This window comes from Melanerpes formicivorus, unplaced genomic scaffold (assembly GCF_026170545.1).
Source record: "Melanerpes formicivorus ecotype bairdi unplaced genomic scaffold, bMelFor1.0.p_v2 SCAF_100, whole genome shotgun sequence".
In the NCBI taxonomy this organism is placed as follows: Eukaryota; Metazoa; Chordata; class Aves; order Piciformes; family Picidae; genus Melanerpes; species Melanerpes formicivorus.
This window is the reverse complement of record NW_027142452.1, coordinates 2,019,101-2,046,345: the sequence shown is the minus strand read 5'-3', so window position 1 is coordinate 2,046,345 and position 27,245 is coordinate 2,019,101. Positions and strand designations below refer to the sequence as shown.

At 55.8% G+C, this 27,245-nt stretch overlaps 2 protein-coding genes across 5 annotated transcripts in view; both read left to right on the top strand.

Moving 5' to 3' along the window:
* Positions 1 to 7,263, top strand: part of TLK2 (tousled like kinase 2) — a 55,888-nt gene extending 48,625 nt beyond the window's left edge. For all 4 annotated transcript variants that reach the window (XM_068166395.1, XM_068166397.1, XM_068166396.1 and 1 more), the window contains 5 exons: positions 902 to 1,071; positions 2,522 to 2,660; positions 3,872 to 3,983; positions 4,947 to 5,054; positions 6,681 to 7,263. In XM_068166395.1, the coding sequence (XP_068022496.1) occupies positions 902 to 1,071; positions 2,522 to 2,660; positions 3,872 to 3,983; positions 4,947 to 5,054; positions 6,681 to 6,854 (703 nt within the window). In that variant the 3' untranslated portion in view covers positions 6,855 to 7,263. The remainder of the gene's footprint in view (positions 1 to 901; positions 1,072 to 2,521; positions 2,661 to 3,871; positions 3,984 to 4,946; positions 5,055 to 6,680) is intronic.
* Positions 7,264 to 19,443: 12,180 nt separating this feature from the next.
* Positions 19,444 to 27,245, top strand: part of MRC2 (mannose receptor C-type 2) — a 33,440-nt gene continuing 25,638 nt past the window's right edge. Inside the window, 1 exon segment of the mRNA XM_068166481.1 lies at positions 19,444 to 19,588. Within this exon segment, the coding sequence (XP_068022582.1) occupies positions 19,495 to 19,588 (94 nt within the window). The 5' untranslated portion in view covers positions 19,444 to 19,494.

The window sequence follows — 27,245 nt, the reverse complement described above, 5'->3', positions numbered from 1 at the left end:
GGACTCTGGCAGCTTATTTTTAGACTGGTGTGAATAGGCTGGAGGAGTCTGAATTTAGAATAGAATAGAATCAACCAGGTTGGAAGAGACCTTTGAGATCATCAAGTCCAACCTACCATCCAACACCACCTAATCAACTAAACCATGGCACCAAGCACCCCATCCAGACTCCTCCTAAACACCTCCAGGGATGGGGACTTCACCACCTCCCCAGGCAGCACATTCCAATGGGCAATCACTTTCTCTATGAAGAATTTCTTCCCAACCTCCAGCCTAAACCTCCCCTGGCACAGCTTGAGACTGTGTCCTCTTGTTCTGCTGCTGCTTGCCTGGGAGAAGACACCAACCCCCACCTGGCTACAACTTCCCTGCAGGGAGTTGGAGAGAGCAAGAAGGTCTCCCCTGAGCCTTCTCTTCTCCAGGCTAAGCAACCCCAGCTCCCTCAGGCTCTCCTCACAGGGCTGTGCTCCAGACCCCTCCCCAGCTTTGTTGCCCTTCTCTGGACACCTTCCAGCAGCTCAACATCTTTCCTAACCTGAGGGGCCCAGAACTGGACAGAGGACTCAAGGTGTGGCCTCACCAGTGCAGTGTACAGGGGGAGAATGACCTCCCTGCTCCTGCTGGCCACACTCTTCCTGATGCAGACCAGGATGCCATTGGCCTTCTTGGCCCCCTGGGCACACTGCTGGCTCATGTTCAGCCTACTGTCCAGCAGTACCCCCAGGTCCCTTTCTGCCTGGCTGCTCTCAGCCACTCTGCTCCCAGCCTGTAGCACTGCCTGGGGTTGTTGTGGCCCATGTGCAGAACCTGGCACTTGGATGTGTAGGGGAGTCAAGCAACAAGAAAGTGTTCCGGTTTCCATCAGGTGCCTTACTGACAAGAATTCCTCTTTTGCTTCCAGGTTTTGTACAGTGTTAGAATACTGTGAGGGGAATGATCTGGATTTCTACCTGAAGCAGCACAAGTTAATGTCGGAGAAAGAGGCACGGTCCATTATCATGCAGATTGTGAATGCTTTAAAATACCTAAATGAGATCAAACCTCCCATCATACACTATGACCTTAAACCAGGTATGCTCTGCTGCCAGCTGAGGTGCTTAAGGATGGGTGCTGAGTACACTGGGGGGAAGCAGACAGCATAAAGGGGATGGGGCTGTGTGGGAAAAGTTAACTTGCAGCAAGAATCAATCAGAACTCAAATGCATGGAACATGCTGTGAGGAGGGTTTTGTCTCCCAGAATTGCAACATAACCCAAGGAAGCAGCAGCATTCCAGAAAAAGCAGGCTCCTTGTTCAGAGCTGGCCCTCCAGCCACCAAGTGTCTGTGTTTGGTTTCTTAATGTCCTGCTTGTATTCTGCTGTGGAGAGCTTGTGTTATTGCTTCATCAAGGTTCCCATAATTACCACTGTGGTTCATGCTCCCATTCTTCTGGCTCATTCTTTCTGTAATCATCTGCCTGAAGATGTGGTGGCAGAAGCTAACTGGGAAGTGTTTGTTTGTTCATGGTGTGGCAGCTCACAAAGCTGAGGACGTGCAGTCCAGCTGCCTTTGAACTCGGTGACATCTGCCCTGGAGAAGGTCCTCTCCAAATGTTGCTGCAGATTTCCCTCTACCATTCGGCAGAGCTGTGAGGTGGGAAAGGGAAGTGCTCTCTTTTGGGGTGATGCACACTGGTGTAGCTTTTTTGTTGTTCCCCTAGTCCAGTAAAGCTCCTCCACCTCTTTGGGCAGTCAGCCCTGGCTTGTCTTCCTGTACTGGTGGCACTTCATCAGCATTGTGTAACTGCTGTGTGATGTGGTTCATTGCATCAGCAGGAGGAATCTGTACTGGAGGTGGTGCTGTTGCTCTAGTTCTAGTGACCCTGTTTTCTTCCCCCAGCTGTCCTCATGCTATCTGAGCACACTGCAGAGCTCTGCCTGCAGTTGTCTAAAGCTGTGATTCATCCACTGCCATCATGCACAGTTCTGCTTTGCTGTAGGCTTTGGGACAAACAGGGAGAGCTGCCTCGATGGATTTGTAAAAGTCTCTTGCCTAAGCAGCAATTGTCCTTTTTTTTTTGAGCTTAGAAAGCAGTGGGGAGCACTGCCAGGAAGGAGAGAAAGAGTTTCTGGTTTGTTGAGAGGCTGGGGCAAGTCAGGACTTCTGGGCAGAATGAGTCATAGCTGTGTGTGTACTGCTCTCCTTAATCCTCCTTTTTGACCTGCCCTTCCAACGGGACCTTTGGGAGGGAGCAGAACAGCAGCATCAGGCTCCCGTGGCCAGCAGGGCTCAGAATCTGGAGGCTCCAAGCAGTGTTGAGCCACTGGGCTCATGGAAGGGTGGGCAGATGAGATGCAGCACTTGGTAGGAGCTCAGAGTGCCGAGTGTTAAAAGCTGTACCCCAGGCTGCAGCAGCTCACTGTAGGCTCTTTGTGCTCTGGTGCGGAGTGCCGGAGTTCAGTTTCATTCCTTGGTCCTGTTGGGGTGTTTTTTCCTGCTGGATGTGTGTACCCCAAGGGGCTGTTTCCTTCCTCTGTCTAGGTAACATTCTTCTAGTCAATGGTACTGCATGTGGAGAGATAAAAATCACAGATTTTGGCCTCTCCAAAATCATGGATGATGACAGCTACAACTCTGTGGACGGCATGGAGCTGACATCGCAGGGGGCTGGGACTTACTGGTAAGAGTCGCCTGGGGCACTTGCAACTTCCAGATCAAGAGGAGTTTATAAACAGCTTTGGATCTGTCTCAGCTCTGTGTGTGCTGCCATTGTCTGTGACAGCTTGAGAGCCTGAGGTTTGAGACCCTGGAAAGTGCTCTTGCTGTCACACTGCTCCTTTGGAGGCTGGCAGCCTCTTGCTTTTCAGCGGGTTGGTGTTGGTACGTTTGCAAACAGTCTCTTACCCGAAGGGCCTGGTGAAAACCTGCATATGCTGTGTGCTGCTGAGCTCTGGAGTGGAGCTTGGCTGCTATTTCACACTCCATAATGGCACTGCCTAACAGTTTAAGCAAGGAAGGAGGAGCAGGCTGTGGAAATTGGGATACAGCAAGGAGATGGGAAGGGTGTTCCACTGAAATGAGGAGGTGAAATTCCATAGTTGGCTCTTAGAGAAGATGCAGATGTCAGAGTGCTGTCTGGAGCCAGAGCTTTGCTTTTCTGTGTTGTGTGAAGGACCTTCTCAGCAATGCTTTATCCTCTGTGCCAAGGGTTGTTACTCCATGGCTGAGAGCAAGGCCTGTGGTGCACACCACTGAACGTGACCCTTAGCCACTGTCCAGATGCAGAGTGCCACAGTGGGCAGCAGCTGAGCAGCACCATTTGTCAGGGCTCTCTGGAGTGTATGGTTTTGTTCTGCTCCTAAAAGTGAAGCTAGCTGCAGTTTGAGTGAGTCTGAGTGCCTCTAACTAGGATGTGGACTGGGGGCTGTGTTTCTGCAAGTGTGCCTTTTGGCTGTGTGTTTCCATGGAGGAAATGTTGGCCAAGGCCTTTTAACAACTAATGCCAGCTCTGAAGATAAAAGAGGATTGGGTTATTTTGTGTGCTGTGCTGAAAAGGGACTGACTGTGCTGACTAGCTCAGACCACAAATGTCTGGAGAGTCCTTGGGGTGGCTGTTCCCAGGAGGAATGTGTGCCAAAAGGGATGTGTGTTGGTGATCTTGGCCCAGAGATGCACAGGAATGAAACAGGGTCCCTCAAGTCATAGAATCATAGAGTGCTATAGGTTGGAAGGGACCTCCAAAGGTCCTCTAGTCCAACCCCCCGGCAGTGAGCAGGGAGAATCACAAGCCAATATCTGATCACAGAAGCTTGTTTCCTTCCTTTCCAAAGAAAATGACTGACAGTATGTAGAGATGCTGCTCATAACCTCTTGTCCCTGCCTTCTCTTCAGGTATTTGCCACCAGAATGTTTTGTGGTTGGGAAGGAACCTCCAAAGATTTCCAATAAAGTTGATGTCTGGTCAGTGGGAGTCATCTTCTATCAGTGTCTCTATGGCAGAAAGGTAAGAAGGCTTTTCACTCCTTCCCCATTGGTGATTCCCAAACCTCCTGAGAGGCAGCCCTGGGTTTCTGCTTCCTCCTCCTCCCTAGGCCTAGGAGGTGCTTCAGTCTTGTCTCCCTGCCCTCAGCTCCACAGCAGAGTCCATACTAATGAAGGGGAGAGAATTTACTAGGTTGGTTTGTTTTGCTCTAGATGGCTGGTCTCAGAAGCAGGGTTCTGCAGAGCATCTCTTTCCTCTGGGAGTGTTCCCACTGAGGCCATTATGGGCAGGCAGGACAAGTGAACCTTCTGGGGTACACCTGAGGCTCTTGGTCTGGTCTTGTGATGCTTTCAGTGTGCCAAGTCCTTGCTGAGCCTGATGCTGCCTGATGGCTGCAAGTACAAAGAGCCACTCTAGAAATTCTTGGGATGGCTTTGGGAGGGAGGGAAGAGTCAGGAAAAGCTGATTTGTCCTGAGGCAAGGTAATTCTTTTGGAACCAACAGAAGCAGCAGGTTGGAGCAGGAGGAGGATTCCACTGACTCTTGTTCTCACGCCTCCTTGGCAACAGAGTGTTGTGCTGACAAGCAGGCTGGTGCTCAGTGTGATCTGTCAGAGAAAGGGTGGAACCAGCCCAGCAGAGACTGAAGTGGGTGAATCTCCTGTCAGCTGAGATGAAGGCCCTCTTGCATGTGCTGAAGCTGACCTACAAAGGGTCTGGAAGCAAGTGGAGGTCCCTCCTGGCTGGGCCGGAAACAGCCCAGACACATTGCAGCTCGGTCCCTTCTGCTCGGCTGCAGTGCAGGAGCAGTGTGTCCTGTTCAGCTGGCTGGGATCTCTAGCACCTTCACAACATCCATGGGCTTCCTGCCCAGAGAACTGCTGATCTCAAGTGATGATACACAGTAGTGTTGTGGGCTTTGGGTTTTACTTAAGGCCTGTCAACAACCTTTAACAGCTCTCTTCCCTGGCTTTGTTTTTGGTAGCCCTTTGGTCACAACCAGTCCCAACAAGACATTCTGCAGGAGAACACAATTCTGAAAGCTACCGAGGTGCAGTTCCCTCCAAAGCCAGTAGTCACACCAGAAGCAAAGGTAAACAAACCATCTTGCCCTGAGTGGCTGTCAGTCAGTGACAGGCACTGGTGCTTCTGTCCTCTTGCTCTCTCCAAAACCAGCAGCAGTGGTCTTCCTCAAAAGGGAGGGGACAGGCTCTGCTCTGTTGCACCCTGGGACAGGACGAGGGGCAGTGGATATAAACTCCAGCACAGGAGGCTCCACCTCAACATGAGGAGGAACTTCCTCATTGTGAAGGTCACAGAGCACTGGAACAGGCTGCCCAGGGAGGTTATGGAGTCTCCTTCACTAGAGACTTTCAAGCCCCATCTGGATGTGTTCCTGTGTGACCTGTGCTAGATTCTATGGTCCTGCTCTGGCAGGGGGTTGGACTGGATGATCTCCAGAGGTCCCTTCCAACCCCTAACATGCTGTGCTGCAGAGAGCAGGCAGTGGCTGTGGTGTTGTCAGGCTGAGGATGAGTGGCCTGGTGGGGGCTGCACTGGATTTGTTGCCTGCTGCTGGCCCTTCAAATATGCTGGCAGCTGGTTGTGTGGATGGCAGGAAGGTAAAAGCGGTAACCTGAAGAAATTCCTCCTCCATCATGCTGAACAACCTGGTCACAGAATCATTAAGGTTGGAAAAGACCTTTAAGACTGAGTCCAACCATAACCCAGCTGCCATGACCACTGAACCTGAAGCACCACATCTGCACACTTGAATCCCTCCAGGGATGGGGACACCACCACCACCTCCCTGGGCAGCCTGTTCCAATTCCTGACCACTCTTGCAGTGAAGAAATTTTTCCTGATCTCCAACCTAAACCTCCCCTGGCACAATTAAGGCCACTTCCTCTCTTCCTGTCACTAGTTACTTGGGAGATGTCCCTGCTCATTGCAGGGAGGTTGGGATAGACCTTTAAAGGTCCCTTCCAGCCTGGAAAAGATAAGACTGAGAGGGGATTTAATAAATGTCTATAAATATCTGAGGGCTGGGGGTCAGGAGGGAGGGGACAGGCTCTGCTCACTTGCTCCCTCTGATAGGACAAGGAGCAATGGATGTAAGCTGCAGCACAGGAGGTTCCACCTCAACACAAGAGGGAACTTCTTCACTGTAAGGGTCACATGCACTGGCACAGGCTCCCCAGAGAGGTTGTGGAGTCTCCTTCTCTGGAGACTTTCAAGGCCTGTCTGGATGTGTTCCTGTGTGACCTGATCTGGACTGTATGGTCCTGCTCTGGCACGGGGGTTGGACTCAATGATCTCTTTGGGTCCCTTCTAACCCCCTGATTCCATGGTAGCAGTGCTGTGAGTGCCTCTGCCCCTGTGCTCCCTCCTGAGGAAGGATGACCTTCAGGTGCAGGAGCTGGGCTGTGAACTTCCCAGGGAGGTGGTGGGGTCCCCATCCCTGGAGGTGTTCAAGAGGGGATTGGATGTGGCACTTGGAGCCATGGTTTAGTTGTCATGAGGTGTTGGGTGACAGGTTGGACTTGATGATCTCTGAGGTCTGTTCCAACCTTTTTGATTCTATGATTCTCTGCGGTCACTGGGGAAGCAGTGGTGGCGCTGGGGTTGTCACTCTGGCCCTGCTCCCAAGGAGTCCTATGTGCAAGGAGGCTTCCTGTTTCTGCCCATCTGCTGATGCCTGCTTTTGGGGTCCCTGCAGGCGTTCATCAGACGCTGCTTGGCCTACCGGAAGGAGGATCGGATAGACGTCCAGCAGCTGGCCTGTGACCCCTACCTGCTGCCTCACATCCGCAAGTCTGTCTCCACGAGCAGCCCAGCTGGAGCTGCCATTGCATCGACCTCTGGATCATCCAATAACAGCTCTTCAAACTGAGACAGAGAAAATAGGCCAAAAACAAACAAACAAAAACAAACCACCCACCCACCCTAACTGCTCGAGAAGCCCGGCAGAAAGACTTGGGGACAACAGCTTTGGAACGGAGGGTCTCAAGAAACCTGCACCAGGTGCTGCTTTGTTTGTTTCTTTCTTTTGTTGTTGTTTTCTCTTGCTTTTGTTTCCATCCATTAGAGCATGACAACATCAACCCATCAAGAAACAAAAAAAACCACCACCCAACCCCACCCCCCCCAAAACCCTTCAGCAATCTAGGCCAAGCCACGTGGAGAAGAGACTGGGGCTTCGAGGTTGATCCCAATCAGTGACCACGCAGGAAACAACAAGCAAGCAAACAAACCAACCAACCCATGGGTGGCTGCTCTTGTGTGGGGGAAGAGAGGGGGGGAAAAAGGAAAAGGGGGGGGAAGGAAAAACAGGAGGAGAAAAAAGAAAACAAAAAAAAAAAAGGAGGAAAAACTCAGTTTCAAAACAAACAAAAAAACAACAAAGACAAAACCAAGCAAAAGACAAAACAAAAAGACCAGACCAGAGAGACACAAAAGGAAACCCCCCCAAGACAAACACATGGTTCCATGTACTGTGAACTGCTGGCCGGGGGGCAGCCTTGGGGACTCCAGGAGGCCATGTGTGTGTGTGTGTGTGTGCTTCAGATGAAGAATGTGGACTTTGGATAACAAACAAACAAAGACTGGGCTAGTCCAGTGGTGATATTTAAACATTGTTCTCTCTCTCTCTCATTTTTTTTTTTGTTGTTGATTATTTCCCTCCCCCCTCCCCCCCCCTTTTTTTTTTGTTGTTGTTGGTTTCTTTTCCTTTGAATAAAAAGTTTAGGTAACATCTCCTGAACCAAAGCTGGAAGCACCAAGGTTCAGCTGGGGGGGGGGGATGGGGTTATGACTTCTTTGCCCTTTGGAGGGGAGGGGAAAAAAAAACCAAAACCCAAACCAAAGTCGATCCTGCCTGCTCCTGGCACTCTAGGTTGAGTGGTTTTACCCCCTCCTTAAGTTCAGGGTTTGGTTTGGTTTGGGTTTGGGTTTTGTTGGGTTTGTTTTTTTCTTCAAAGGAAAAACAAAAAATGACCTTTTGGTTTGTTTTTGTTTTGTTTTGGAAGACCACAGTTTTCTGCTCTCAAAAGTGAAACCCTTATTAGCAGGTTGCTGGCAGTGGCTGTCCTGGGGGTGGTGCAGCTCTCTGCTTCCCCTTGGGGTGGCTTCTGCTCGAAGGGCTCACCTCGGGAGGGTGGTGGAACCCACAGGAGGAGAGGGCTTGTGTGGATCTCCTGTGGTGGCAGTGGCTCATAGCTCACACCACCAGGTGGCTTTCAGCTGCTGCTTCACAGCCCTCCCAACGGTTGGCACCTCTGGAATTGCTTTGTGAAGTGCTGTTCTTTTTGGAACCCCTCCCCTGTCTGGGCCCTGCTCTCTGCTCTCCTGAGCCTGCTGGCTGGGGAGAAGCAGGCAGCCAAAGGGAAGGAATGGGAGCACAGCTCAGGGGCTCACAGGTGTGCTCGGTGCTCACCCTGTCCTGCACAGCTCTTGTTCCTGGGCTGAAGGTTTGTCTGCTCCTCTCAGCTGGGGGACTTGGCAGCAAAGCTTCCTCTCTCCCTTAACACTGCTCGAACTTGCTGACTTTCCTAACTTGCTGCCATCTCTGCATCCAGTTGCAGATGAGAGGGAGTGAGATAAAGGTCAGAAGGGGAGCAGCCACCTTACTTATTGCCTCCCTTCTGCAGTCTGCCTGGAGGGGTCTTGCACCTTCAGCTGGAGCCTGCCTGCTGTGAAACACAAACCTCTTGTCCCCACTCTGCCCCCTGCTTTCCCCACTCTGAAGGAAAACTGAAAACACAAAAAGCACAGCACTTGAACATGTGGCAGCCAGGTTGGAGCTCTCCTAACATGTGGCAGGAGCTCCTAGCCAGAAATATTTAAAGATGTAGTGTTCAAGAGCAGGGTTTGCCTCAGAAAGGGGCTGAGGGGGGCACTGCTGTGATGTGGGGTGGGAGTTAAAACCAAACTGCCCTGTGCACACCTCCCAGCCCATTGGCCAGACCTCTGTGGCACCTCCAGGACTGTACCCACAGCACCAGCAGTGTGGGGGCTGTTGGGGGCACTTGGTACCCAAAGGGTGGTCTCATGGCAGGTGATGTTCTCCACCATGCACTCTTGGAGAGCACCACCACTTGTCTGCCTTATGTCAGCCACCCTCTGCAAATACTACACTTAAACCTGCGCAGGAGCTTTGAGTTACCTGGAAAAGGGAGGAAGCTGTGAAAATGAAGCAGCAGAGCTGGGAAGTGGAGAACTCTGCTGCTTTGCTTTTGTGTTGCTGGCTTTGTAGTGACTCTTGGGCTTTTCATTGGATGTGTTCACTTGCACCTGGGCTAAGCTGGTCCCTAAACTGGAGTGGTTTAGGCCAAGACAAGAAATTACTGCATCTTTAAATCCTCAGCCATCATTTCCCAGCCCTGCTGCTCTACTCTAGAAGTTAACTATTCAGCAAGCAGCACTTGGACATCTCTTCAGCCTCTGCCAGGTGAAATCAGGGCTGATGCTTCACCCCATTTGCTGACTTGGTGTCTGTCCACGTCAGGGGAATTCTAGCAGGGTTTTTCCCATCCCGGCCCCCTTGTTTCTCGGCCATCCAGTGTGTGCTATCTCTGTGGGTGTGATTAGTTTTGTGTCAGATGCATTTATTCCTGCTGTGCAACACCCATCCAAGGGGCCTGGGGGCAGCGTTGGCCTTCCTGGGGCTGACAGCAGTGAAGAACCCTGGTAGAATTCTGGCTGTGGCACCTTCCCCTGGTAATATGGGTTTCACTTCCAATAACAGCCCCCGATTGCCACACTGTTCATTTACTTAAAGAGAAGTGTATGAAGAATTTGTAACTTAAACCAGGCCAGACTGTTTTGGCTCTGCCCAACAGATGAGACATGGATATTAAACTAAGTTTTAAGAAACTGATTTGCCTGGCTCTTGCTGTTCTGCTCTCCGTGGCGCTGGCACTGGCCCCCTCGCACTGCCTGCCGGCGCCGAGCCGACGTGGGACAAGAGGAGGAAGGATGGAGGAAGGCTGCACTCAACAGCTCAACAGGAGGAGAAACTTCTTCACAGTGAATGGGATGGAGCCCTGGAGCAGGCTGCCCGGGGAGGTTGTGGAGTCTCCTTCTCTGGAGGCTTTCAAAACCCACCTGGGTGCGTTCCTGTGTGGCCTACCCTAAGTGCTCCTGCTTTGGCAGGGGGTTGGACTGGATGAGCTCTGGAGGTCCCTTCCAAGCTCTGCTGTACTGTGATGCTGTGAGGGGTGAGGTTTGTGCATTGGAGTGGGAATGGCTGTAAATTACCAAGTCTCATTTAATTACTGGCCTTGGTCTTGTGGAGCATCGAGACAGGCGCCTGAGGTGGGTTTGTTCCTCCTTCCCAGTGGAGCAGCAGCTGCCTAGGTAAGCCATGTGTGTTCACATGAAGCTCACCTCTTCTGGTTTGGTGTCTGCTGATAAAAATTGCTGTTGAACTCTGTGCCCTGGCTGGGTGGGCCAGGAGCTGGTGGCCACAACCTCCTGGCTGCTCCCCAGCCCATGGGTGGTCAAGGCTCTGGTCAGGATCACCAAGAATAACCACACCGAGCAGTGACCAGAGCCTCATCTTTACTTTCTCACGGCCGAGTCTTGTCAGCTTTAACAAGCACACAGCAGAAAGTGCAGAAGGCCCTTGGCAGCTGCAGAGGTCGAGTCTGCTTTTCTCCGGGCTAATAAGCTGGGGAGGGCCGGTTCACACCCAGCTCCTCTGCAGGCATCTCCCGGCCTCTGTGCAGGGCATCCCCACCGCGAAGCAGGACGGTCCCTGTCTGCCAGATCCTGGTTCCTCGGGAGGCAGCGTGGCTGGGGCTGGGGATTCTGCTGCAAACCTGACGTCACCCTCCCTGCGCTTTGACTGCGAGTCAGCTTCGTCTGAGTGAAACCCAACACCGAGAGCCGCTCGGCTCCCTCCCTGCTGCTGCAACTGATTATTTTTCAGCCCCCTGTGCCAGTTCCGATGATGGGACGCAGATTTGGGCAGGGGGAGGTGGCGGCAGCGTTTTGGCAGCGAAGGCAGAGGCGTCCCGTGGTAAGAGCCTCCGGGGGAGGTACCCAGCAGGAGTGCTCGGGAGCAGGGATAGGCGCGGGGTTAGGCGCTCAGCTTGAGGCCAGCAGGGTGTGAGGGGCTGCTGGCTGGATGCTTCACCCCCTGCATTAGCAGTTAGCAGTCACGCTATGAAATGAGCTTCCCCTCTGCCAAATGGGCCAGTCCCAGTTTATTTTGTGACCTGGCAAACCCTCCACACAAGCTTTGCTACTGCCGCCAGTGTCTCCCTGGGGCTTGCTGCTAGGGGAGGTTATTTTCTGGGTGCTCAAGCAGCCAAGGCTTAAACGTTTCCTCTCCCAGCACAGAGAGGGAGAGGAGGCTTGCAGCACACAGAAGCAAGACCCAGCCCCAAAGTGGCTTTTCTACCAAGCACTGATGAGCTTTTGCAGCAAGCCTCTGAATTTCCACCACCCCACCCTGTCCTGCCCGTGGTCTCCACTTCCCCCTGGCCCCAGCACAGCTCCTGGGGGCATCCGGGTGCCCCACAGCCATCGCCCTGGGTGGGGGTGAGAGGCCAAGCAAACGTGGAGCTGTTTGGCCTCCCCTTGCCACGTTCACAGCCAGGAGCAGGCGTGTTGGCCACAAGGACCCCATTGTGCCTGCCGGGAGCGGGCGCCGGGGCTCTGGTTTCACACATTCCCTGCGTGGAGGCACGGAGGATGGGACAGCCACCAGCATGTGCTGCCTGCCAGGGAGCTGCACACCAGCACTGCCTGCTCCCCTCTGCTCCCAGCCCTGCATCTTGCCCTGGGCTGGGTTGCTGCAGCCTCTTTTCCCTCCATCCTGCAGCTGCAGAACTTTGTTCTCACAGTGGACTTTTGCTGGACTGCACAGAAGGGTAGGAGCTGGAAGGACCTCTGAGGATCATCCACTCCAACCCCCCTGACAGAGCAGGTTCACCTAGAGTAAATCACCCAGGAACATGTCCAGGAAGGTTCTGAATGCCTCCAGAGATGGAGACTCCACAACCTCTCTGAGCAGCCTGCTCCAGGCTTCCAGCACCCTCAAAGTGAGGAATATTTTTCTTGTGTGGATGTGGCTTTCTATTGCTCTTTATCTCCACACGCCAGGCAACTGTTGTGTCGGTGCAGGGGAGACTCAGTGCTTCAAGCTGATCCAGTACAGCCTGAAAACGATCAGCCACTATCTGCCCCACCACTGTGGGACAAGCTTTACCAGCCTGCAGGCAGCCCTGGCCTGGAGCTGTTCTCCCTTCTATTAGCTGGGCTGTAGGGGCAGGGTAGAGGAGAGGGGTCAGTGGTCCGGCTGGAGCTGAACCCACATTGGATGGAGCTAAAAGTGCAGGGATGCAGTGGGGAGCAGCAGGGGGAGGAGGGGGAGGCTCAGCTTCACGTGCAGGCCAGCTCTCCCATCCCCAGCTGAGCAGCCACAGGGAGCACAGGCAGTGGGTTTAGAAGGTGCTTGGCTCTGGTTTGTGTTGATGGGAAAGAAAAAACCCAGAGCTCTGCTCAGTCCTGTCCTCTCCTGACCGAAGCTGCCGGCTGTGCGGGAGCCACGAGCACGCCCTGGCCGGGGGCCATGGGACACAGGCTGCTGTGCCGGCAACCTCCTCGCTTTTGGCCTGGCTCAGCCCTGCAACGAGATCAGGGCTCAAAACCTGCTTTGTTCAGCATTGGCTCATCCCAGCTTCTGCTCGCTCCACCCGCTCGCACCCAGGCTCGGGGGACCGGCTGGGGCTGGGGCCAAAGCCCCTGCAGGCTAAAGGGACTGGTGGGCGATGGAGGGGCAAGGGGACACGGCCGTGCCTATGAGGTAAGGCAGCGGCAGAGGTGGAAACAAAGCATCTGGGACTGACAGCGTGGCCGCTGGACCACGCCGCTCCGGCTGGAAAGGGCCGCGGGACAGGGTGGGATCTCTGCTTCCCAGTCCCGTCCCCGCTTCCAGAGGAGGAAGATGCTGTTCGGGATGTGCTGTCCCCTGCTGCTCTCCAGCTGCCTTCCCTCCCCGCTCCGCAGCCCAGCTCTGCTCCTTTGCTCTTGTGTCATGCAGAGAAAGTGTTTTGCTAAAAGGCAGATTTCTTGCAAGGGGCTGGAATTCCTCCCGGTGCCCTTCCAGGAGCCCTGGGGAGGCTGGGAAGGCTCAGAGGGCAGCCCCTGGCCTCCTCTCGCCCCCGCGGCGGAAGGGCAGGATCTTGGTGCTGGCCCTCCCAGGGCTGGAGCGCCTTGAAATTCCTCGTGGCAGCTCTGAGCGAGCACATCTGGTTTTCATAAATTATTTGCAGCTTGAACTTGCCTGACTTTGAAGGGCTGCAGAGCAGAGAGCAGCAGAGAGCCCAAAAGGCACAGTGCTCTCAAAACAGGACCCCTTTAGCAGTGCTGGGAGTTGGGGAGGGGGTCTAGGGCTGACTCAGCTCCTGGAGAGCCCCTGGCAGCTGGCAAAATCCCATCTGCTCCTTGCAAGAGCCAAGGGGACGGGCTGTTTGGAGGCAGGGAAGTGGCCCTTCTTTTTGGCCAGGATTCTTCTCTCTGCAGCTGAGTGCTGAGCAAAGCCCAGGCTGATCTCAAGCATTGTCTCGGCACCCCAGCAAGGAGTGTGGGGAGCAAACTGCAGAGCAGGAGAGGGGAGCTCCCTGACACCCCCAGCTTGGCAGAGCCCTGGCTACCAGCACCCAGCCCCTGCTCCCAGTGCTGAACCCATCAATGCTCGGGAAAACCAAACTCTTGGGAGGCATTGCCTGGGTGTCTGATGGCCAGCAGCACGGCCAGGGCCGTGGAGCTGCTGAGCCCCCACACAGTGTCCCCTGGGCTCATCCCTGGAGGGAAAGGTGCAAATGCAAACTGGAGCTTTGGGGGCAGGTCTCCTGCTGCACCCCCGTGCAGCTTCCTCGCTGTGCTGGGGGGGACATATCAAGCCCCATATCCCAGCAAGGCGGCTGCTGACCACCCCTCACTGCCTGCGACGCAGGGCCCAGCAGCGGGCTTTGGATTGGGCTTTTGGACTGGGGCTGTCCTGGCTGTCCCCAGCCTGTCTCTGGTGATGGAGGGAGCGCGACGTGGCCATCCCCTGCTGCCGGCGCGGGGGAGAGAGGAGCCAGCAGGCGCCAGGACTGCCTCTTCCCTCAGCAGTGACCTCAGCGCGGCAGCTGCTGCCAGGTGGGTGTTGATCTTGGCCTGGATGGACTCACTGGGGGCCAGGATGAGGCCAAGGCTCTGCGGATGGAGGCTGAGCTCGCGGCGGGACCTGGCAGGTGGTGCTGGTCCCCAGCACGCAGACATCCCCGGCTGTGACCGCCACAGGGAGTTATAGCCCCTCCACAGCCACTGCCTGCAGGCAGGGCTCTGGGGCCACTGCTGCTCTCCTGGAGTCCCCAGTCCCGTGGAGAGCCATGGGGTGAGGGGGACACCCTTGGAAGAGCATGACTGAGCAGGGCATGGAGCCTTCCTGTTCATGGCACACACTTCCACCAGGCTCTGAAGTCATGGAATCATGGAATCATTAGGATTGGAAAAGGCCTTTAAAGTCACCAAGCCCAACCATAGCCCAACTTACATGACCACTAAACCATGTTCCAAAGTGCCATGGCCACGTGCTTCTGGAACACCTCCAGGGTTGGGGACTCCACAACCTCTCTGGGCAGCCTGTGTCAATCCCTGACCACTCTTCCAGTAAAGACATCTTTCCTAATATCCAACCTAAAAATAAACCCCCCAAACTCTTTGGACCTGCCAGCACTCAGAGGTGGCTGATGGCTTGGTGCAGAGTCTTCCTTCAGAGCATCTGCCTTCAAGCCTGGTGCTACAGACACTGCTCTTGTGGTCCCCAGCTCCTGCCCTCTAAAGTCACTGACACAAGCAAACACCAAACGTATCAGTCCCAGGCTCAGTAACTCGCAGGGGTAATGGTTGATAGTAGGCGGAACATAAGCCAGCAGTGTGCCCAGGGGGCCAAGAAGGCCAATGGCATCCTGGCCTGCATCAGGAACAGTGTGGCCAGCAGGAGCAGGGAGATCATTCTCCCCCTGTACTCAGCACTGGTTAGGCCATACCTTGAGTCCTGTGTCCAGTTCTGGGCCTCTCAGTTTAGGAAGGAGGTTGAGATGCTGGAAGGTGTCCAGAGAAGGGCAACGAAGTTGGTGAGGGGCTTGGAACACAGCCCTGTGAGGAGAGGCTGAGGGAGCTGGGGTTGCTTAGCCTGCAGAAGAGGAGGCTCAGGGGAGACCTTCTTGCTCTCTCCAACTCCCTGAAGGGAGGTTGTAGCCAGGTGGGCGTTGGTCTCTTCTCCCAGGCAAGCAGCACCACAACAAGAGGACACAGTCTCAAGCTGTGCCAGGGGAGGTTTAGGCTGAATGTTAGGAAGAAATTCTTCATAGAAAGAGAGATTTGCCACTGGAATGTGCTGCCCAGGGAGGTGGTGGAGTCCCCATCCCTGGAGGTGTGTAAGGAAGAGCCTGGATGGGGTGCTTGGTGCCATGGTTTAGTTGATCAGATGGTGTTGGGTGATAGGTTGGACTTGACGACCTCAAAGGTCCCTTCCAACCTGGTTTAGTCTAGTCTAGTCTAGTCTAGTCTTGCTGCCATTGAGCACCCCAGCTTCCAACTGGGAGTTTTCCCTCCCACCCCTGGCAGCTGGAGCCCACAGCTCCTTTAGTTACATTTTCCAGTTGAGCATCCTGGCTAAGCCATTTTCTGCCACTGTTCCTGAACAGGGCAGAGCTCCAGCCAAAGGTGGACAAGGGGTGTGTATCCACCTCTGGGAATGTTCTCCAAGTCTTTCTGTTGGGTGAGCTAAACTTGAGCCAAAGCTGTTTCACCCCCTCCTAGCCCCACCATGGTGACCACTCCCCATGTGCCACATTGCTTTGGCCAAACCCCAGCAGCTGGTTGGACTGGATGATCTTTTAGGTCTTTTCCAGCTGAACTAGTTCTATGATTCCATGGTTTTCCCAACTAGGGGACAGACAGCTCTGCTCCAGCTGCAGGGATCAGCTGCAGACACTGACTGTCCCCAGCACTGGGTAAGCCCAGGACAAGCCCTCTGCTCCCATCCACTGCCTGCTGCAAGGGGCTGTCCCCAGAGCACGGCCGCGGTGCCGCGGGCCAGCCCTGCATGCGGCTGCCTCTCCTGGCAGCAGCTCGTTAGGGCCAGGGAGGTCAGACAGCTTAGAAAGGTCCCAGGAGAAGGGAAAAATGCATTTCCTCCTGATCCACCCCGATGAGTAGCAACTCAACTGGTACTAAACCGGATTAGGAGGAGGGGAGGTGAGGAGCTGTTGGCCCACGTCAGAAGAATTAATTAGTAGGAAGTGCTAATTATCTTCTAATCACACAGCGTGTAGGGGCCTCCAAGACATGGGATGAACCATGCCAGGAGGCAGCAATGCTCTGCGGGATCCAAAGCCTTTCAGCTCTGCAGTGTCCCTCCCTTTGCATGGGATTTGCCTCCCGGGAAGGGATGGAGGGTCCCACTCGTGGCACTTCACGGCTCCATCGTGGCCAGCTGCTGGCACCTCGATAGGTGGCAGCCCTCAGGAGTGGTCTCCATGTTTTAAGGATGAAGGCCAAAGATCTGGGCAATTCCCTCCTCTTCTCCAGGCTGTGAAACCCCTGTGGGCAGCTGCTGGTGCATGCCCAGCTGAGGAGGGCGAGTGAGGCTCTTCCCCCAGCGCTGCCCTAATTAAAAAGTAATCCCTGGCTTAAAAAAGCAAACAGCCCAGATGCTGATGTACTTAATTGGGCCCCCCCAGAGCGTTTGCATCCCCAAAGCCCATCCTGGCACCGCTCTGCAGGTCCTTCCTGCCTTGCTGGGAAACAAGGGATTCATTTGTTTTCACAGGAGCCACACACCCTGTGGCTGCCTCACACGTGTCCCCTGCCTCACGCTGCCTGGGGGCCAGCTCCTGCTCCCCCCTTGAGGCACCTCTGCTGTCCTCTAACAGAACCATGGAATCATTAAGGTTGGAAAAGACCCCTAAGGTCACCCAGCCCAACCTTCTACCCAACAATTCCATGACCATACCCCGAAGTGCCACACCGACTCATTCCTTGAGCACCTCCAGGCATGGTGACTCCACCACCACCCTGGGCAGCCTGTTCCAATGCCCTCTGGCCTCATCCAAGCCATCATCCCACCTGCAATTAGCCTTCTCTGATGAGCTTCCTCCTGTGCTGCCCAAATCCCTGGAGAACTCGAGGATGAGGTGAGCCTCCTGCATCCTCAGGGATGCTCCCATGGGATGGGCACAATGGGCATCTCTCTCTCTCTCCGTGCCAGTGCCACCAGATCTTTGCACCATGCCGTGTTGCCACACCATGGGCAATGCCAAGGCCTTTTCAGCCATCAGGGGAAGGATGTTTGCTGCTTTTCAGATAGGTCAGAGCACAACCACCAAGTTGAATCCTTTCAGATGGGTCTGGGCATAACCCTCATGAGCAGAGGCACATAGTGGACAGCAGCCTGCACCTGGGGCTTCCCAGGGGAAGTTCTGAGCCAAACCACTCAGTGTGCATAACCTGGGACCCAGCACACCTCCAGATGTTCCCAACTCCTCCTTCAAAGCTTTGTTGATGGCCCCAGAAATGGAGGGAAGCCATCTCTGCAGCACCTGGGCAGGGCAATGCCCAGCTGAGCCAAAGCCTGAATGATTCCTTTTGTTCCATGGGGATTTTCTCCTCCAGGTTTTGGGAACTTGGGGTTTTCTCTTTAGTTCAAGCAAGAGGTGATGTTGAATCTCCTCCAAGTGCCTTGGGGTGACCCATTACCTCCAGCCAGACCTCCAGGGAGGCGTGAGCAGCTGCACTGGTTTGGTGCTGATGGTTTTTAAGGTGTGAACAGGTTTTAGCACCAAAGGCAAACTCCAGGAGCAGCAATCTGTGGTGCCCAGGTGGCTCCTGTTTGCAGTGGGTCCTCCCCATGCAGAGAGCTGCACAAAGCCAGGAAAATGCCAGTTTCCAGCACTCCCCACATAAGCTGCCTTCTTTGGGGGGTCCTTGGGAGTCTGGGCAGCTCTGCTGGGAGGGGAGGTATAAAAAACCGATATGACAATGTTATTTTGAAGTTGTAGAGCCTTTTACATCCAGCCCTTGGATGTGGGATACATCTAGATGGGACACTCTTCACCCTGTGCTCCTCAGAGAGCCCCAGGGAGCTGGAGCCCTGCAGCAGCACCCCGTGGCTGGAAGGATGAGGCTGCTCTCCAGGCAGGGTGGGTGGATGGTGCAATGAGCTGTGCCCAATCTCAGCACCCCCCACCCACAGGAGAGGCAGGAGCTGCACAGCTCTGTGCTGCAGGGATGGATGGACGGAGGATTCTGCAGGCCAGGCTCAGCAGTGCTTTGCCTGGGATGGAAGAAGTCTGGAGAAGAGGAGGCTGAGGGGAGACCTGGAAATCTTACAACTACCTGAAAGGGAGCCTGGAGCCAGGTGAGGTTTGGTCTCTTCTCCCAAGTAGCTAGCAAAAGGACTATGGGAAACAATCTCAAGTTGCACCAGGGGAAGTTTGGGTTGGATATTAGGAAACCTTTCTCTGCTGCAAGAGTGGTCAGGAACTGGAACAGGCTGCCCAAGGAGGTGGTGGAGTCCCCATCCCTGGAGGTGTTCCAAGAAATGTGTGGCCATGGCACTAAGGGACATAGTTTAGAGCCCATGGTGGTGTTGGGCTGATGGTTGGACTTGATGATCTTAGAGGTCTTTTCCAACCTAATAACTCTCTGATTCTAACTCCTCCAAGCACCCAAAAGTGCAACCAAAGCCACATTGCAGCAGCTGGCAGCAGCCCACGGCTCATCTGGCCAGTGGAGATGCCCCCCCCCATGCTTGTTTGCTTGAGACACAGTGAGACCCACCCTGGGGCTGGCAGCACCGTGGGCCTTGCTCTGGGGGCATTGGGGTTGCACGGGATGCGTGGCCCCGCTGTGTGTGCAGAGCCAGCCATGCCCGGGGAGCTACAGGCACACCCTGGCTAGGCTGTGCACGCAGGCTGCCGCTCCATGCTTCACCCCAACCCCCCCTTATCACCTCTAAACCCCTTCTTCGTTCCCAACCCCCCTTCACTCCTAAACCTCCTCTTCTCTCCCAAGCCCCTCCTTCACCCCTAAACCCTCCCTTCGCTCTCCACCCCTCCCATCACCCCCAAACCTCCCTTCACCCCCAAACCTCCCTTCACTCCGCCTCCCCCAGCCATGCAGCAAACCGCGGGGTCCTTCCCGAGCCCGGGCCGCTGCTGCCGCCCCCTCGGCGGAGCCCCAGCCGCCGCCTCCCCGCTCCCCCCGCCCGCTGTTTTGGGCTGGGCCCACCGGGAGGGCAGCCGGGCTGCGGCTGACGCAGTGTCTGGGGCCGGCGCTCAAGCTTTGGGCTGCTGCTTTTCCTTAGTTTAGGAATTTTTTTAACTTCTACCCACCCCCCCGCCCTCTCTATTCTCGGTGTCCCTCCTCCTCCTCCGCGTCGCCGTCTCCCTCCGTCCCTCCCTGCCCACCCCTCCGCCGTCCCCCGGCCCCGGCGAGGGAGCAGCGCGGAGCGGAGCGGGGCAGCGCCGGGCATGGGGAGGGGGTCGGCGGCACCGCGGCCTCTCCGCGCCCCCCTCGGCTGCTGCGTCCTGGGCCTCCAGCTGCTGCTCGGCGCCGCGCACCCAGGTGGGATCCGCTGCCGGGAACCCGCTTTTTTCATCCGATCTCCTTTTCCTCCGACCCTCTCCCCCCATCCCTGCCGCGATCCCCTCGCACTGCGGGCACCCCCACCCCTTCCACTGAGCCGCCCCTTCCTCTGGTTCCCCCCTCCGCCCCGTACCAGGACCCCCCTTCGTCCGAGTCTCTCCACTGCCGGGACCCTCCCATCCTCCGACCCCTTCTTTCTCCGACTTCCCCCTCCCCCTTACTCTGACTCCCTTCTCATTATCAGGACCTCCCTTCCTCTGACACCCCTCCTCCCCCCCCCCCAATTACCAGGACACCCCTTTTCTTCGACCTTCCTTTCTCCTTCTCTACCGACTCCCTCTTTCTCCTGCCCCCCAGGGCCCCCCTTGCTGCCGGGACCCCGCTTCCTCCTCCCCCGACACCCCTCGCTTTGTACGAGTTCATTATTATCTTTTTTTTCGGGGCGGGGGGGAGAGAAGGAAGCGAGGAACGAAAGCAGAATGAGAGGCATGGAGGAGGTCCCCCTCCCAAACAGGCTTAGGCTCGCGGGGCGGTTCGCGGGGCTCTGCCCGGGGAGGGGTTCGACAGCAGGACTCCGGGGAGTGCGGAGCGGTGCGGGTGTGGGGTGTGGGGGGGACACAGCGCTCAGGTTGATTTCCTCCCGCAATGTTTGGTTTGCTCTTATCGCGGGGTGTTTTACTTCATCTCCTCTCGGCCGCCGTTCGTTCCGCCGCGTTTTGTTTTCTCCGTTTTCGCCGCCTCTTGTTCTCCGCCCGTTCCGCCGCCTTTTCGCTCGCTTTTGGGACTCGAGTTTCACTCCCTGCGCCCTGCGGACGCTCAGCTTCTGCCCAGCTCGGCGGAAGCCATTCCGCGGTCGGGCGGGGGACGAACCGGGGCTGCTCCGGTGGGGAGAGTCGGGGCCGGCCTCCGGCTCGCGGTACCCCGCAACCTCGCTCCGGCCTTTTGTCTCCCCGGGGAGGGCAGTTCGCGGAGGGGGAGGTGGGGAAGGGACCGAAGGGTTTTGCTGGATGTTTCCATCCCTCTCCCGGTGTGTTAATCCTATAGGAAAGTGCCCGGTGGGATTGGGGGGGGGGGGGGGGGGGGCGGCGGGTATTGGCAAGTTGCCTTTATTTCTTTTAAGCAATAAAATCATCAGGTTGTATTTTTATTTTAGTTTTTAAGCCTTCTGGGGACACCCTGTGCCAGAGGCTGCTTGGGACAGCCCCAGGAACTGCCATTTCAGACACTTTTTTTTACCCCAGTGCAGTGGCTCAGAGATGCTCCTGTCGCCTCCTTGGGCTGATTTGGGCTTGTGGAAGGAACAAACAAACAACAGAAATGAGCAAAACTGGCAACTTTTGCCTGACCAGCAGCAACTCTGAACCCTTGGCCGCTTTTATAGGAGGAGGTTTGGCAAATCCGGAGAAGCAGGAACACGGGAGGGCGCTGGACCCTCCCCTCCCCCGTTGCCCCCCACTCTCCCAGCAGACAGCTTGCAAGGGGCAGACCTGGGGCTGCTGTTGCTTCATGGTGTGATGCTGTTGAGCAATGAGCCTATGCCAGGCGAGGGCTCAGCCGGGGACCGAGGGCTCAGCCGGGGACTGGAGCCACATGGCGGGAGGAAATTGTCTGAGAGGAGAAGTGATCCTAGAATCATAGAACTGTTTGAGTTGGAAAAGACCTCCAAGATCATCAACTCCAACCTTCGATGTAAGACCATCATGGCCATTAAAACCATGATGGGGAAGGAGACCCCTGTACCACCCAGGGATGTCCAGGAGAGCAGTGCCAGGTCTCCTGCTGGTCAGAGACATCTCAGCTGAGCCCCAACATTCTGCAGCCAAATTCCTGTTGAACCTCCCCATGATTTCCTTGAGGGCTGTGAATTCCTTCTCTTGTGGGTTTTGAGGGGCTGCTTGATTCCAGCAGGGAGTAGCTACCTGTAAGGCCCCATTCTGGCTGGTTCCTCCTGGAAAATGCGGGTGGGATGCAGGTCTGGGGAGGACAGAGGCAGCTCTGTCCTGGTGAGGTGGGAGCGCAGTGGCAGCCGACCCTGCACCCGCGCAGAGCCAGGAACAAGGCAGCTTTCAGCTGCCTCCAGCTGCAGTGCCAGGATGCTGCCGCTGAGCATCCCACTGGAGAGTGGGGTGAGGACCCCCCAGTTCTCCCTCCCACCCCCTCCCCAACTTCCCACTGCTCTCTGCAGCGCTGGCTTGGGCCCTTGGGGGCAGGGGATGGCAGCAGTGGAGGTGCCACATCCAAAGCCCCCAGCACCAGGATGGGTTTGCAGCTCAGCTTCTTGGGATTTTGGGATGGGGGTGGGTGAGTCCTAGGAGTTCCAGTTTGCAAGGAGGCTCTCAGTGGGCCTGGCCCAGCAGCCAGCATCACTGTCCCTGGGGAGCTCTTGCTTCCTTGAGGGGCTTCTGCCAAATCCCTGTCTCTGGCACAGTTGGTAAGCTGGAGCCAGGGCTTCAGAGGCTCCTTGGTGGGATATCAGCAGTGGCTGCCCCATCTCAGCAGCATCCCCTGAGCACCCACACACCTGTCTTGGGGACATGATTTAGTGGCCATGGTAGTCTTAGGTTGACAGTTGGACTCGATCTGTGATTCTGTGGCACTGGGGCAAGCAGCTCCCATCCCACCAAAGCTGCAGGCAGGATGAGGTCCCCGCCGGGAGTGCACTGCCGGTTCAGCTTCTCCACGCACCCAGTGCCCAGCATGGGACCCGCGGGCAGGAGCTGTGATGAGGGGAGGGGGCAAAAGTGACCCAAAGAAGAATTTAGAGCCTGCAGGAGGAACAGAGTAGCCTCTGCATGAAGCTCCCCCCGCCCCAATTGTCCTCTGCAATGGAAAGAGTTTGTTGCACGGGAAATGCAGCTTCACGAAGGTCCAACTCGATCGTCTTCAGATTATCTGGGAGCAGGGAAGGGGAGCAGAGGTGCTGCTGGCTTGCTGCCGAGAGCGGGCCGGCCGTGGCAGGGGCCGGCCGTGGCAGGGCACAGCCGGGGACCTCTCCGCCCCCGGCACGCTCCCAGCAGCCAGGCAGGCCGGCCGGGGCGGTGGGACTGGGCTGGCTGCTTGCACAAGAACGAAAAGCAAAAGGGATGCAGCCTTTTGGTGCTAAACTTGTCCCCAAAGCCACCCAGACCGCCGTGGTGGTCCCAGGAGGTTGCCAGTGTGCAGGACACCTCCATGGTACCTCAGAAGGTGTTTCCAGGCGTGAGGTCCTGGTGATGGTGAAAGCCACGTTGCAGGTTTCTCCCTTCAGGCTGGATTTTGCACCTTTCCCTGCGGGGCTGAGGCACGCTCCTGCTTCGCTCTTCCTGAAACGTTTTCCAGGGAAACATTTTACCCCCAAGATCCAAGCAAATGGCTGCTGCGGGGGTAGAGCTGCTGGCTGCTGAGTCCTGTTCCCAGCTGATCAATCCACAGGTGGGAGGCTCTGCTCTGGTGCCTCGGTGGGTGCTCAGAGAAGGGCAGCAAAGAGCTGTTGCCCTCAGCTCCGGAGGTCTCACTGCTGAGCTCCATCCAGCGTGAGCGGTTCCCGGCTGGGAGCGGGAGCAGCAGCTGCTCTCCAGCTTCCCCCCTGACTCAGCCGTTTCCTCCAAGTTGGCTTTTTGGTGATTTTTGGTGGTGGTGGTGGTTGTTGTTTGTTTTAAAGCAGTTGATCAGATGTGGCTCTCCACGTGTGGCCAGGGAGCAGGGCTCTAATTAATTTGAGCTGTGCTGAGGTCGGGGCGCAGCAGCGACATTTTTCTCATTCTTGAGATTGCTCTGAGCCCAGCAGAGAGCCACACAGATGCTCTGGTTCTTAAAGGACCCATCTTTAATTAATTAAGGATTAGAAAACCACCACTGGGCCTTGACTTGGGGGATTCTGGGCAGTGCTCTTTAGCCCCACAGCGAAGCTGTGGCTGCCTGCGGAGGGCATGGGGTGGTTTTCAGGCACCTTTTGTCCCCATCCCCACCAGAGCCCAGGCCTGTGCTGCACCTCCTGCTGTCACAGCAGGGGCAGAAATGGGGCTTGCCCTGTGACACAGTGGTGCTGAGCCTGGGAATGGGGAGGCTGAGCCCTTTCCTCCACCTGAATGCAGATGTGATGACTTGGGGTGCTACAGGGAGCAGCCCCATTTCATGGAGTCACAGAATGGTAAGGGTTGGAAGGGACCTTTGGAGATGCCAAAGCAGCATCACCCAGAGCATCACTTTGGTCTCTTCTCCCGGGCAACCACCAACAGAACAAGAGGACACAGTCTCAAGCTGTGCCAGGGGAGGTTTAGGCTGGAGGTGAGAGAGATTCAGAGAGAGAGAGATTGGCCATTGGGATGTGCTGCCCAGGGAGGTGGTGGAGTCACCATCCCTGGAGGTGTATAGGAAGAGCCTGGATGGGGTGCTTGGTGCCAGGGTTTAGTTGATCAGATGGTGTTGGGTGATAGGTTGGACTTGATGACCTTTGAGATCAAAGGTCTTTTCCAACCTGGTTTATCCTCTCCCCTCCCCCCTCCCCCCTCTCCCCTCTCCTCTCTCCCCTCCAGGAGGGACAGGGATCTACTCAAGAGAATCCAGTGGAGGGCTACAGGGATGATGAAGGGACTGGAGGGCAGGCCACACAGGAGTGCTTGCAGGTGGGGTTTGAAAGTCTTCAGAGTCCCCAGTCTTCAGTGCTGAACATGGCAAGCAAAGGGCCCCCAGGGAGGAAAGCTTCCTGGTAAACATCATGTTAATTAAAGACCAAAAGGGCTGTGGGTCACCAGGGGCTGATCCTTGCTGCACAGATGGTGAAAAAGGAGGATCCCTGATTCTGAGCCACCTGTTGGTGCCAGTTGGGGTGTTGGTATCTGCATGGTACTGGGGAAACAAGGGGGGGGAAAGAAAACAATCTCTGGATCTTTTTGTGATGTCATTTTGGGGGGAGTTCTCCTTAGTGGTGGTGAAAAAGTTGGCAGTTTGGAGCCAGCTCTGCTGGAACCACACCTGTTGGAGCATGTGTCAGGGCTGTCCCACACATCACATCACATCACACCCCTGGCTGTGGGCAGGAATTTGCTGGTCAAAGAGGAGCTCTGTGGTGCTGGAGAGTGATGCTTCAGGGCGAATAAACTGGGGGTGGTCAGATGAGCCAGGGCCAGATTGGTGCCCCCAGAACATGGCTGAGGCTGCCACTGCCAGGATGTTGTGGCTGGGTGAGAAGACCTTTGTGGGTCAGGACATCTGTGGGGAGCCCTGGGAGGGATCCTCTGGTGCTCCCCACTGTGGTCTTGGTGGGTCCATCACACTCCTCCATCCCAGCTGGAGCCCATTAGGTGGGTGCTGCTGCCTTCTCCCTGCCTTCCCAGGGAGCAAGCAAACCTGGAATTCCAGCTCTGAATCACAGAACTCTGTAGGTTGGAAGGCACCTTTAGAGGTCACCTAGTCCAGCACCCTGCAGTCAGCAGGGACAGCTGGATGTGTGCTGCCGCTCTGGGGCTGGAGCCTGGAGAGGGTCTGGGAGAAATTTACCTCCTTCCACCCTTTGGTGGTGACTGGTGGGTGGATCCTAGGGTTCCTGCCACAGCTGTGGGGAGTTCACTTGAGCTGCCCAGGGGGTGTCTGTGTCTCAGGACTGTGTAATGTCTGCAGAGAGGCTGAAAGGCAGAGCGTGGACCCCGTCCAAGGTCTTTAGGAGGCAGCCCAGAGCTCTTGGGCTGGTAGGTAGCTGTTGTGGTCACAGCCAAGTAAGGAGCTGGTCTCCTGTGGCTCCCACCATATAAACAGCAGCTTCTCCCTGTGCTGCTGGCCAAGCCAAGAAGAGTTCTATGCTCCAAGTGCAGGTGCTGGTGCTTCATGGCCCCAGCCAGGCCACCAGGAGCTTTGCTCTCTCCCCTGTAGAAATCTGGTCCTTAGTCCCTAGGTTTTAAAACCCAAACCAAAGCAAGAACTCCCCTCTTTTATTCTGGAGCTTGGCTTGGAGCACCCAGAGCTGCTTTTGGCCAAGTGTGGTCCCAGCTGAGCCCCAGGGATGTGCTGGGTCAGGGTGAGCCTGTGGGTTTTGATGCAAACCTCTAACTCTGAGCATTGGAGGTGGGGGATTGGTGTCTGCCATTGGCTCTCAAGCAAACAGAGGGTTCAGGAGCAGCCTTTCGCCAGGACAGGCTGCCCAGGGAAGTGTTGGAGTCACCATCCCTGGAGATGTTCAAGAGCCATAGCACTTGGGGACGTGGTTTAGTGGTCATGGTGGTTTGGGGTTGATGGACTTGATGACCTTAGAGGTCTTGTCTTACCTTAGTGGTTCTGTGATTCTCAAGCAGACAGGAGTGGTGGCTGTGCCACCTCCTGAGCAGAAGCTCACAGTGTGCCCTGGGGCTGCTAATTCTGTGTTTCCTTCCCTTTTATTTAACCTGAAGTTCCTCTTTAAGGGGTGGTGTAGAGGGCATTGATCCTCAAAAGCAGCTGAGGAGGGAGGTGGAGCAGCAATGCCCTCCCCACAGGCCAGGCTGCTCCCATAGTTGGTGCCTACCCCATAGTGGGTAGCAAGGCACAGAGTCATAGAATCATTTTGGTTGGGAAAGACCCTTAAGAGCTCCCATAGCTACCACAGCCACTTTTCCTTTCACCACTTCTCCTTCCCAGCCTTTGGAGGGCTCCACAAGCTGCTGCTCCTCATGGCAATGCCCATGCCTTTGCTCCTCTCCATGCCATGACCTTGGGGATGGCATCAGCCACACCTGGACTGACTGCTGGGGGTGTGGATGCCGGTGGTGGTAACTCTGGGCTTTGCTGAGGACTTCTTTCCAGGCAGAGGTTTTCTTCCAGAGGAGTGTTTGATCTGCTGATGTGGAATCTGAGGTGGAGCTGGGGCTTTTCTGAGCCCCTGCAGCATCCACCAGTGGAGCTGGCCAGGCACAGCACTGAGGGCGCAGCCCTGGAGCCCTGCACTCCCAACTGTCACTGGAGGATGAATGTGGGGGCTGAGTTTGTCCCCATCCCAGGGGTTCCCTCCCCTCCCACAGGGCTGTGCAGGCTGAGCCATGGGAGGCTCTCTCTGCCTGCTGAAGCCTTCCTGTGTTTGACAACCATTTAGGTGTTTGTTTTCTGTTGAGTTTTACTGCAGGGGATTTTGCTTCTGTGCTGCTGCTCTTCCTCTCCCCCACCCCCCCAAGCCTGGTGCATCCTCACCCTGTTTACAGTGAAAAGGGCTGCTGCTTCCCACAGCTTTTCCTCCAGCCTTGTGGTTTGGGAGCTGCTGCTCACCTGTGGGCAGCAGGAATGGGCTGGCAAGGATCAGGTAGCTCGGGGCTGCTGTGCTCTGCTTTCTGGTGGGTGGCAGCACGTGAAGCCAGGAGGTTCAGGTTGGAAGGAGGTTCCTTTGGGCAGCATGTGAGTGAAGGGTGGGTTTAAGCAAGACTGTTTTGGGGGGAACCTTAGCCTGGGCTCCCAAATGCAAACAAAGGTCTTTGTCAGCAGGTTCTGCTCTCCTTGCATGGGGGTCTGCAGCCCCTCGAGGAGCTCCTGGGTCTTGGAGCACCAGTGGAGCCCAGTCTGCTGCCATGGCTGGGGCATCACACTGGGATTTGGGGATTTGCTGCCTTTGCCAGGTGGTTTGGAGCAAACCACATCTGCAGCCATGTCTGTGGTGCAGAAACCTTGGAGGAGAGGATGGTTCCCATTGTTCTGTGCA